The sequence below is a fragment of the Aulonocara stuartgranti genome (assembly GCF_965226115.1).
Source record: "Aulonocara stuartgranti genome assembly, chromosome: 17".
Classification (NCBI taxonomy): Eukaryota; Metazoa; Chordata; class Actinopteri; order Cichliformes; family Cichlidae; genus Aulonocara; species Aulonocara stuartgranti.
Genome location: NC_138953.1, coordinates 19738270 through 19750237, shown reverse-complemented (window position 1 = coordinate 19750237; position 11968 = coordinate 19738270). Strand labels below are relative to the sequence as shown.

Genomic DNA, 11968 nt, shown 5'->3' with positions numbered 1-11968 from the left:
GACACATTCATTTAGGGAGAAATCTGCACAGGAAAGGCCCCGGTGCCCATTGCTCAGTTACTTCACAGCCAGATAAATCTGCATGCGTGTAAAACCAAAGAGAGGCACACAGAGAACCTTTACTTTGTTTCATCTTCATTTCTCTTCTGTCTGGTTTCTCGTCATCCAGAGCTAGCAGAGGAGAAAACAGCGGAATAGATTTGAACAGCGCTGGGGAGGTGTAGCTTTCACACGCTGAGACCCCCACCCACCTCCCTCCCTCTCGGTCTCTCTCTCTCTCTCTCTCTCTCCCTCGGTCAGCGCGTGCCTCTTGGTTGGAGCAGCAGCTCGTGCTCAAGTGGAAACGCACACCGCAAACATACTCACTGCTGAACGGGCGGCACGAGACTCTTCCTCACCTCCATCACCAAGCGTCACTTTCTTCAGTGCACGAAGGGATGCTAAACAGGAAGGCTTCATCACCGCCGCCACCACCATCATCATCAACCGTCATCCTCATCTGCGAGAGAGAGAGAGAGAAGCAGCGGCTCTCCGTGGGCTGAAAAAGTTGAGGAAGATAGGGTTTATTAAAGGAGCACCGGAGGGGCTCGTGCCCGGCGTTAACGCGGGATAATCCACCCGGCAAGGTCTGATCCTACTTTGGAGTGTGCAGGACCTGGTGCTGAGTGGGATTTGTTAACGGTGCTTTCCAGGATCGTTCCGTGCACCGTCCCCGGTGCTGACTCTGACCTCCGGCGTGTTTGTTTTTTTTAGTCCATTTTTTCTTCTTCTTTAAACGATCGGCCCGTTATTGTTATTACTGTTATTATTAACGGGTCCGGTGTTTAATCCCATCGGTGTGAGCTGGATCTGGTCTCTGGCGGTTTAACGGGATCCCCACATGTGCCAGCGGATCAATAACAGCTTCCTGGCATTTATCTGTGAACTCCCGTCATGTCCCTGATGGATTTCTTCCCCACCACACGCACTTAATGGATTTCTAACGGTGCTGTAACGAATCCCGGGACCGTCCCGGGTGGACTTGAGGGTTAGTTTATTGACCGACGGTAACCTCAGCCCCCTCCCCGGGAGCAGAAACAGCCCGCAGGTATAAAGCAGGTGTTCACATCTGGGTTACCGAGGAAAACGGGACGTGCAGCAGAGAAAGCGCGGTCCTTTGGACTGAAGTGAGTCTGACTAATAGCGGATCACCCCCGGAGAGGTACCCTTCCACCTCGGGGACCGACTGCTGTTTAAAACGGACACGGAGATCATCGCTTCCTAGCGGGGGCGAGAGAAGAGAAGTTACCGGAGAACCAGAGGAGTTTTTCTTCTTATAATATTTACCGATGAACCTGTAATGTTTGGACAACCTTCATGATCAATATCTGAGTGATTTCACTGAAGGAACTGATTAATTGATGGTGGATTTTAAAAAGGGGGTTTTCAGCTCTTTCTGTGGATTTCTGTCCCCACCGAGCGGCATCCATGTAATCAATACAATCCTGGGTTATCAATCAGTTTTAATCCAGCTTCCATCCGTCAGGCTCATGAGCTGGAAAGCTGGGATCGTTTAGACCTCGTGGAGTAGCCGAGTGAATTATCTCCTCCACGGTGAAATAAACCCACATGCTGGCCGTAAATTATCCACTTAACCCCCCTCAGGAGAGGGAAAGGAGAGAGAGAGAAACCGAGTGCTATAGACACAGACCGCAGCCAGAGAGTTATTACCGTTTTTAAACTACACCTTTATCAGCAGCAAAGCTAATTTTAATTTGAAATCCATCAGAGAAAAGGGGTCAAACGGAGGCGCTTCCTCAATTTTTAACAGCAACTTTAAGTTTGTGTGACAGAGAAGTCACTACAAAACTGTACTTTAAAAACAAGATTACTGAAGTATTCTGCTTTGGGACAAAGCCCTAAGAAAACTGAGTAATTACAAATTAATCTTGAGCTTGTAATAAAAAAAAAAACAAAGACAAAAAACTGGATTTCTTGACAAAGATCCGAATTCAAAACTTTATTTTACTCAAAATAAGATCTGAACATATTCTGGTGTGACTTTGATTTGATTAAGTCTTCATTTGATTCCAAACCTTAAATGCAATCATACTAATCTCCAAGAGACTTGTAACACATCTTAATGTCTTGTAAGTTATTATAATCTTCGACTGTAACATTATGACAATCCCATAATAGTCCGAAAGGGATTTATTTATGGTTTATTGCGGATGTGTAAGAGCTTTAACTCAGAGCAAATTAACTTTACTCGTACCTTGGGAAAACTACCTGCCGCTTTAACCCCCTTGTGTTCGTTCAGACTTTGGTTGAGGGTCTTTGACTTGGTAACGTGACCGTTTTTAAAGTTCAAACTGATGATTTCCATCATCCATAACTGACTTGAATTTACAATCTGAGAGGAAATCCAGATAAGGTTGCTTTTACAGCATAAGGCTTTATTCCCAGTTTTATACCTTGTGGTGGTTAAGTGTTTAGCTTACCCAGCTGATTTCCAGTCTATGGATGATACGCTCACTGTATAGCCACATCCTCAACGGCATACCTCCTCCGCTCTGTCCCTCTCCTCCTTCTCCTTCTCAGGCTTCACTGCTCTTGAAATCGAGCCATGCAGCATTGATTTTTTTGTTTCTGTTCACCGCAAAACCAAAACGCACATGACCATCTCATTTTTTCTGTTTTTTCAGTTTGGTTGCCTGAAATGTAAGACGTGCAGCAGTGCTGATTTTTCACATCTAGGCAGAACTCAAGGACGTTCATAACAGTCCATCAGCAGCAAGGTCAGAGTTCAGTTTTTCAGATATATAACTGCTGGAGTTTCATCAGCACAGACTGATAGGCTGACAGGCTGAATCAAGACTGGAATCTTTTGGACGATCAAAACACATTCAATCACATCAAGTTTACTGTAAACAAGCTGAAATCTGACCTGTGCATAAATGAATATTTTTTTGAATCAGAATCTGTTTCTGCTGCTGAACTTTGACATTATTTCTTTGCTGTTCTAGTGACATTTTAAGCTAAATGGGACTAAACGACAGCAGCCCGGGAGCCATGCGGAACGGCCGTGGCCTCTCGGATCAGTGGGCAGAATCAGTGGTGGTCCGGCCTCGAACCACTGAGCGCCACATAACGGTGCACAAGCGCCTGGTGCTGGGCTTTGCCCTCTCCATACTCACCCTCATTATCGTAACAGCAGTAGCCGTTGCGCTCAATGTCAAATTTGAGGACTGTGGTGCACGAGATCGCGATGAATCAACTGGAGAGCCGAGTTCCCGAGGCCCCGGTGGGTCTGCAAAGTTGAATGGAGGCAGAGGGGAAAGGACGGGGGAGAAAGGGGACGAAGAGGTGGTCCAGCCGTGGAGAAACTCACGATTACCAGGCTCGGTGAGGCCTCGGCACTACGACCTGCGGCTTGCCGTCTACATGGATAACTTCACCTTCTCTGGCGAAGTCAGCATTGAGCTGGAGTGCATTAATGCCACCCGTTTTATTGTGCTGCACGCTGATCGCTTAGAGGTATGTTGGCGCTTTGTTTTTGCTCACAGTGAGGATAGTGATAATTTAAATTCAAGCATGTAGCAGTCTAGAGCCCAAGGACTCCTAGGTAATGTCACTTTTTACAAACTGAATGACCAACATGCTTGGGGTTGTCCAAAATTTTAGGTTCTTAGGTTCTTTTAGGTTTTTGGTTCAAAATCTACTTAGGCACAGACCCACCCGAAATAATCAGACCTGTTCCAAAATGCAATCAATTAGACTTATCAAAGAACCCAAACACCAAATATAAGCTGCTTTTACTGATGATTACAGCCCAGAGCTTTTCCTCAGCTCACTTGACAGAGTTGAATGTGAGAATAAAAAAGTCCAACTTTGGATTTTTAGCCTGCCAGATCCCAAACACTAGGTTAAACTGAGCCTGTGTTAGAATAGCAAACCGTCTGCTGAATTTACAAAGAAGCAAAAGCGAGAGTGTTTATCTGTACGCTCTACCCCAGCAGTATCCTTGCCTTAGCCAGCCTGAGTATTTCCAGTGTTTTGTGAAAAAAAACCCAACTTTAAATCAGGTACCAACCTGCTTCTCCTGATTTTTGACTTCATGAGTGAAAATACCTCTATAGCTATCCTATTCAGAACCTTTTCTAATGTACAGCAGATTATAAAATTAAACCTTTCTCTGCACTGCACTGCATTTGAGACATTTAATGCTTCTTACACAACTCTAGATTTTCAGTGCTCTGAAAGAAGTTGAAATGTGACACCTTCAACTGTGGCAACCTTTTCATGGCATTAACAAATGATATGATGGACATTACTTCAACGTACCTCTTACCTCAAAACACAGACATTGAATCATAAATTAGTTTGAATCCATTCAGGTGTGACTGAACCCCAAACCTGAGACCCACACCAGTAACAATAAGACCCTGATTGACACAATTAAGCTTAATGGAACAAATTTACATCTTTGTTACTGGATCAGGTCTTGGCTGTGAAGCCCTCTACATCGTAGTCCAGACTCAACAATTCTTAAACACTAGACATACTATAGTCAAATAATAGTTAAATAAACTCAACTTTATGAAATGGGCAATGCTGGTAGATTATTAGCTATATTGGCTGTGCATTGGTTGCTGTTGGTTACGGCTGTTTTTGTCTACTAAGTTACAAAAAATAGAGATGAGTACTGGTATTGCATCTCATTACTACAGCTGAAGTCTCCGGGTCCATGAAATGTCAGCAACACTATTCCTGGCCAGTTTTAAATTGGGTACTTTTTCTTTCAGGCATGAATTAAACTCTTGGAGATTTACAATTTTCTTGAGAAGGTAGTGCAGCAAAGCCTTTTGAACCTTTAAAATGACAATAGTTACTCCCGTTGGGAGCATGAATGCCCCAATTTAATGAGTAATTCTGAATTTCTATTTGCTGTTCTTATATGAAATTTAAGATAGTAGGCAGCTTGGCAGAATTGAATTGGATACCAGTGACCCCACCCCTAACCATACCAGATTAGGTTATTATCATTATTATTATTACTATTAATAATAATAATAATAATAATAATAATAATAATAATAATAATAATAATAATGTGAATACATTTAATTTTATTATAAATACATAAATAAATATAATACATAAATACATTTTATTTATAGGCACCTTTAAAGACCCTCAAGGTCACCTTACATTAGTACAAAAACAGGTCAATGAAAAATAAAAACAAGTATAAAAATATAAAAGCCAAACAAGGTAAAAATAGACTGAAATGGAATCATGAAGGGTGTGCAATTTTGAACAAATAGGTTTTAAGGTGTGATTTAAAAGTGGAGAGAGAGTTTGTAGTGTGGAGCCGAGTTCCCGAGGTGGAAGTGCATTCCAAAGTCTCAGGGCAGCTCTGAGTCCCGTAGAAGTCAGCCGAGCAGGTGGAATAGAAAGAAGAGGAGGTGAGGAAGAGTGGAGTGTACAAGGGAGTGAGTATGTATGGAGAAGATCAGATAAATATGGGGGAGTGAGGTTATGAAGCGCTTTGAAAGTGAGAAGCAGAATCTTAAATTGACACGGAGCTGAACTGGAAGCCAGTGGAGCTGTTTATGAACAGGTGGTATATTTTGAGGAGATCTAACTTACCCCATTAATCCAGAAGTTTATTTTATTTATTTATTTATATATTGTTATTAATATCATTTTTTGCATCCCCAAATAGAAACCTTGTAACAGAAGACTTGTAGCCACAATGCATGTAAGGGAGTTGATGTCAGCGGTAACATCTTTTCGTCTCAACTCTAATAGTAGAATGAGAGATTCCTGAGAGCTGACTTGTTTGAGATAAAACTGGATGATGGTTGGACTAAACTTGTTTGCAGTAACTTATTTGCAGTCATGTTATTGTTATTGAGAATGGTCAGTCATGATCTAATTACTGTTGAATCCAGCTCCGTACAAAGTCTACATCATGAAACAGAGATTGGTGCGGTGCAGCCTGTTGATGTAGACGTTTTGATCTTTTGATAATGTTCCAAACAAAGCTCCTTGTTTGCATCCAGTGGTCTGCTCTGTGCTGAAAGCATCCCGACGCTCTCTAACAAAGAATGTTTATTTCCAGATTTGGCCTCGGAGGTTTCTTTAACGAGGCTAATTAACCGTCAAAGTTGCTGTTTCAGCCCAATTTCGGAGACAAGTGCGTGGTGAGAGAAAGCCTCAGAGAAACGCCTGAGCAACGTGATTTTTCAGGCTGGTCATCTCGGCTAATGTGAGAGAAGGATAAATCTGTCTAATTTGGGCAGAGGCCAATTAAAAACCCTGCAGCCCCTTTTGTGTTTGTGTCAGGGCACACTGTGAATTAAGAGGTGCTGTCGGGTGCCAGGCAGGTCTCCTAAGGTATCCTCAGAGTTAATGCATTATGAAAAGAAAAAAATGTCAAGATGTTGAAAGGCCAGAAAACAGAAATGTGAATAAAAATAGATGCGGCTGGTAGCAAGGGGAGGGATAAACACTCCTGAAAAGAGAGCTTAATTCACAGATTCAAAGAAATTGAATGCAAAATGCATTCGAGACGAAGTGAAGTGAAGGTTTTCGGTCTGGAGATGTCGGCTGACCATTTTCCCCAACTTGCCAAACACTGTCAGTTCTTATCCAGATTTCAGTCCCTCCAGACAGCCAATGATTTAACTCCATGTCAAGTAAAATTAACATGCAGGCGCGCCTTCCATTTGGCTAATTTATTCCTCCTCCAGTCCTCCTTCCTACATCCTCTGATTGTGACCTGGAAATCGCTGGATGTTCCAATCGCTTAAATGCACCACAGAGGAGATGAAGAGATGAGGAGCTCCGAGCGCAGAAACACAAGCATGTCCCATGGGGAAATTTTCAACACCCTTTGAATTGCAATGCCTGTACAGTAGTCAGTAAAATCTGACACATCATGCCCATTCAAGCTGAGATGGATTTGATATCTGAATTTAATATATATGATTTTATTGCTTTTTTTCCTGTGCATATACTCGCCACCCGCTGTGTGTCATTGTTAAAAGAGATGAAGGTTACGGCTTTACATTGTGTTAAAGTGGTTGCTAAACTGGTTGTGTAGCACAATGCACTTGTATTTGAAATATGTGAAAATAACATGCAATCACTTATAGACAATTATACTAGTTAACTGTAAAAATAGTTTGTGTTGGAATATAGAAGCTGAAATTAGTTGTCTTCTTTTAATCTGGGGTTTCAGCTGACTGAGGGCAGCACAAGTATTGATGAAGGGCAGCTGTGTGAACCTTAATGAAAATGAGCTCAGGGTTTCCACACTTTGTTATGTCAAGGTCAAGATGCAGAGTAGGTTGTGACCTGTTTAGGGTTACGGTTGGATCAACCTAATGATAGCCTTAGACTTTAGGAAAATGGGAATGTTATAACAGAACTATAAAGAGTTTGATTTGGAAGGTTGGAAGGACTCCAGGCTTGTTTAGCATGTGTCTAAAATATAGCCCTAATATCCTGCCTTTGGGGTTCATTGCTGCCCTGATACATGTTAACATGTTAAATGTGATACTTTAAATACATTATAAAGACTAAGTTGACATTGGGGAGTGCTGTTCCCTGTGCCTTGTATTTGAGAATATATCTATGTTTCGGTGTTCTTCTAATATGGTTTAGATTGTGTAGAACGATGTAGTCTTTCTATGTGACTCACTCCTCCTGAACATTTTTGGGGGGTTAAAAAGTTAAAATCTCACCCAGTCAAATATCTAGTCAGCCTTTTGGATTGCAGTCTGTTGTTGGGGGCTGCACAGTGGAACAGTGGTTCAATCTGCCTCACAGCAGGGTTCAAATAAGTTTGAATCCATCATTTGGCTGGGGTGTGTGGTCTGTGTGGAGTTTGCATGTTCTATGCGTGAGCACTCCAGTTTCCTCCTACAGTGTAAAAGACATGCAGTTAGTGGGGTTTGGTTGGGTGTGTTAGCCCTGTGATCTGTCCAATATGTCGCCCATCTCTCATCATATGGCAGCGTTAATAGGCTGATTTATTAATGGATGATGCTGATGGTATAAAAGGTGACCAAACTTTACTTTTTAGCTTTGCTAAGTTTTAGTAAAGGGTCTGTATTCTGTTCCAATTATATTGTGAAAAAATATATGTACAGTATGATAAAGTAGGAATGTAAAATATTTCAGGGTATATGTTCTTTTAGAGAACATATTGATATTTTCATTGGGCTGTGTTCAAGTAATTCAGGGTTAAGTTTAAGGCCAACTATGATTGCAACACTTCTCGCTGAAGCCCATTGGTGTGAAGCAGAAAGCCCTCCCTAATAAGAATGTGAGCTTCCTGCGCTTCCTCGTGGTCCGATCTTGGGGCGTGCTTAGTGTCAGAGGGTTCATTAACACTGGGAGACTTTTTAGACCTCACTGGTTTCTCCAGTCAGGCATAGATCACCGAGTGGTAATGAAATCTGTTTTAAAGTCATCTTCACCAACTTCTTTCTACTCCTGAGGCTTCACAGATTCTGTACATTGACCCATTTTTTGGACGTATTTGACAGTCAGTTTCTATATTTTTTGATGGCTAGTTGCCATCTCTTCAAAATGATTTTGCAGTGAGGGAGGACAGCATGCATGTTAAAAAGAGTTCCTCCCCTTGCATCTCTCTGTCACATGAGCACCGAGTGAAACTGAGACGTAATGAAGATACAAGCATGATGAAAGCGAGCAGCTACATTAGCTAAATAAAATGCACCCCAGGCTCAGTGTTACTCTCTGTTAGCTGAGAAATCTAACCCAGCACCAAGAAACAAACAATTAAACAACATTTATTTGAGCAGAACATTTTGAAGGCATCTCAGAGCGTGCCGCTGTGTCAGCTGACTCATCAGAAAAGCCTGAAAAACATCCTTTTAATCTCCACTGTTTCCTCTCTGTGTCAGCAGGCTCTGTTCGTATTGATCAGTTCTTTCATCAAAGGACACACACACACACACACACACACACACACACTGTGTTTGATTGGCTTAGGGTCGCTGACGTGTGACAGCGGAACAACCTAAAGGTTCCAAACTGTTCCTGCTGCTGCGGGCGTGTTCCCATCATGCACTGCTACTCATCCATGTTTATAATGATGACTAATTGAATTCATTTTAATTAATTATTTGATCCACACAAGGAATTTAGTATAACTTCAGGGTAAAATACCAAGAGAAAGGTGCAACTTGGTAATGCACAAAAAGAGTAAAAATTAAAAGGACCCACATGTTACATAACGAGGTTGAACAGAAGCTGTGGCCTTCTGCTTGTTCTTTGACCTGTGTAAACCCCAAAATGTGAACTGCCTTCAGGACATAGCCATATGCATACACTTTAAAATTTAACATGAGACATGTTTTTACAAACTATATTATCCAATAGAAATTAGAAATTACTTCTATTACAACTTTTATTTGTGCACCAGTTGTGAATTTTTTAAATGTCATTCTTACCTGCTATTTCTATGTGTTTTTATATGCCGTTTAATTAGGCACCAAACAGCACATGTTACCAATGTTGGACCTTTTGGCCTACAAAAGGATACACACTCTTTGGAGACAGGTGACTTGTCCAGGGTTTACCCTGCTTTATGGTGGCAGGGATTGGCTAAAGCCTCTGTCGTCCGGAACCAGATAAGGAAACAGTCACGCAGGCCTAGAGACTGGTCAGTTACCCCCTGGTCACCACCAGTTTCTTGGGAAAAATATGTATTCCCCAACTAGTTGGCAAGTGGTTACAAGAGAATGCTTCCTATTGGTGGGTGAAACTGAATGCAAAGAGGTACACTGTGCTGCATTGTAGCCCTTCTCGCTTTGGTCATCAGTAGAGTGCTGCAGTAGTCCTTAGTTTGTTTGTGTTGGCAATCCACTAGCAAAAGCAATCACAAGGAGGTTTTTGGTGCAGCGTCCTCTTTGTGACTGATTTCCCTCAGCAACAGTCAGCAAACATCTATAAACCACCTGTGTTACTTAGTTTAGCAGTGCCATAAGTCCTACAAACTGCCACCTGCATAAGTAAAACCAAGAAAGAATATTTTTTAAGCCTTTTAAAAGCTGGGTAAACTATTTGATTAAGAAACTTGTATTTAAATCTCCAAAAATCATAACAATCCCTACTATTGATTTATACATTCTGGCTCCCTGCACACTTCATTGAGACTCACTGCATTTCTGTGGACTCTGAAATAGTGTGACCTCTTAATGTGCATTTTCATATTTTGATTTATGATATCCATATACTGTACATAGTCTGAAAATTGGGCCTCACCCAGTAATAAAAAAACAACATAAAAATACTCACGTATATTTCAAAGCCAAGAGCCTTTGTATAACACTAAATAAGGAAGCAATAAGAAGGCAATTAAGTTAAATGCCAAAGGATGAGTGGAGCTTATTTCAACTTGGGATATTTACCAATCATTCCACTTTGGGGCCATATTGCTAGGGTTCAAATTTACCAATGAATGGTGTTATATTATGTATGCAAACAAGCCAGTATGCATGGATAAATACGCAGGCTCATTAGGTCAGGTGGCAAGTATTCCCATTCTTCAATTTTAATACAATCAGCAAGATGGCTGTTCCACTTGGATAAGTTCTGGTCTTACCCTCAGTCTGCCTGAAAACAAACAATTAAGGTATTTAGGTAAGAATTGTTGTTGTTGTTGTTGTTTTTTAAAAAGGTGCCATGTTAGTTAAAACATTAGAACCACATTAATGGAACAGACAAATCATGGCAGATGTTCTTGGTGAAGCACTTTATACTTCGGGAAATCAGGACTTTGTGAAATTCAGCATTTGATGAATGGACCTTGGTCATATTTGGCTGCTGTGAGTGATGGTAGAACTGTGAGTAGCAGTTTGCTCATCGAGAGAATCCTTTTCCCTAAACTCTCCTCGTTCCTCTGGGAGGTATGCACAATTCTGGCTTACGCTCAGACAATTTGCATTTCCTTGACATTCAAATTTACCTTCCTAATTTTTTTTCTTTGCATCGCTTCAGACAAAAAACTGATTAACACGAGCAGCAGATATGCAGACCTTATGATATTATTTTTAAGTATGCTCTCACGCTACACCCACAGAAGTGTTTGCACTTATTGTGGCTGATTAGCCCTCTTCACAGGACTGTGTGGGTGTGTACAGAGAGTTCTTGACTAACATATCCCTCTAAGTTATATGTTTGCCTGGATGATCATCTTTAGTGCACTGAGTTTAGTGACATTTCAGTTAATTACCAGTAAATCCCCACTCAGCGTCAACCTGGGCGCAGGTCTAATCAGCCAGGAAAAGTCAGAGCACCTGTGAGGCTTTCCAGGGCCTTTAATGAGACAGGTGCTCTCCTCTTCCTTCAGTATTAATTCTCCACAGCTGCCGACTGTCTGTTTCTTCATCACCTGGTCAGTTTGACTCCTGAGCGGCACAATGAAATATGGATGAATGTGGGTAAAGTTGGCAGGCGAACAAACACTCTGAGATCTGCTGAGCTTTCTTTCTTTCAACACTCCTTCCTCACTACTTTGGGGAAAACGCTCAGATGATGATACTTTTTTTCTCCAAAGCTGCTCTCAGATACACCCTTTGTTGTACACATGGTGCCTGTCACGTCACCATGGCGACAGCTCCAGCATTCGGAACAACAGCTGGCTGTAAATCAGGGTTTGCTGAGCAATGCATGCCACCTGACAAACTGCAAATGCTTGAAGCTGGTGCATTTCTGTGGTTTTTAACCGTTTTGGGTTTGCTGCCTGACTGCGCTGATCTACCTGAACAGCAGAGGGTGCTTTCTCTCAGGACAGCTCGGTTTGAACACCTGCTGTGAGACTTACTGGATCTATGCAATGTTTTGATCATCGCTCAACACTTAATTACTCTAATGGGGATAAATTAAATGGAATAATTCACTGTGCCATTATTTATTTATTTGCAGACTACAGAATATCTATCAAGTT

At 41.7% G+C, this 11968-nt stretch overlaps 1 protein-coding gene across 2 annotated transcripts in view; it reads left to right on the top strand.

Moving 5' to 3' along the window:
• Nucleotides 1–218: 218 nt before the first annotated feature.
• LOC309692888 (thyrotropin-releasing hormone-degrading ectoenzyme-like) overlaps nucleotides 219–11968 on the top strand; it is a 275261-nt gene continuing 263511 nt past the window's right edge. The window contains exon 1 of one of the 2 annotated variants that reach the window (XM_082511734.1): nucleotides 219–3516. In XM_082511734.1, the coding sequence (XP_082367860.1) occupies nucleotides 3022–3516 (495 nt within the window). In that variant the 5' untranslated portion in view covers nucleotides 219–3021. The remainder of the gene's footprint in view (nucleotides 3517–11968) is intronic. The other variant, XM_082511733.1, reaches the window with a different exon arrangement.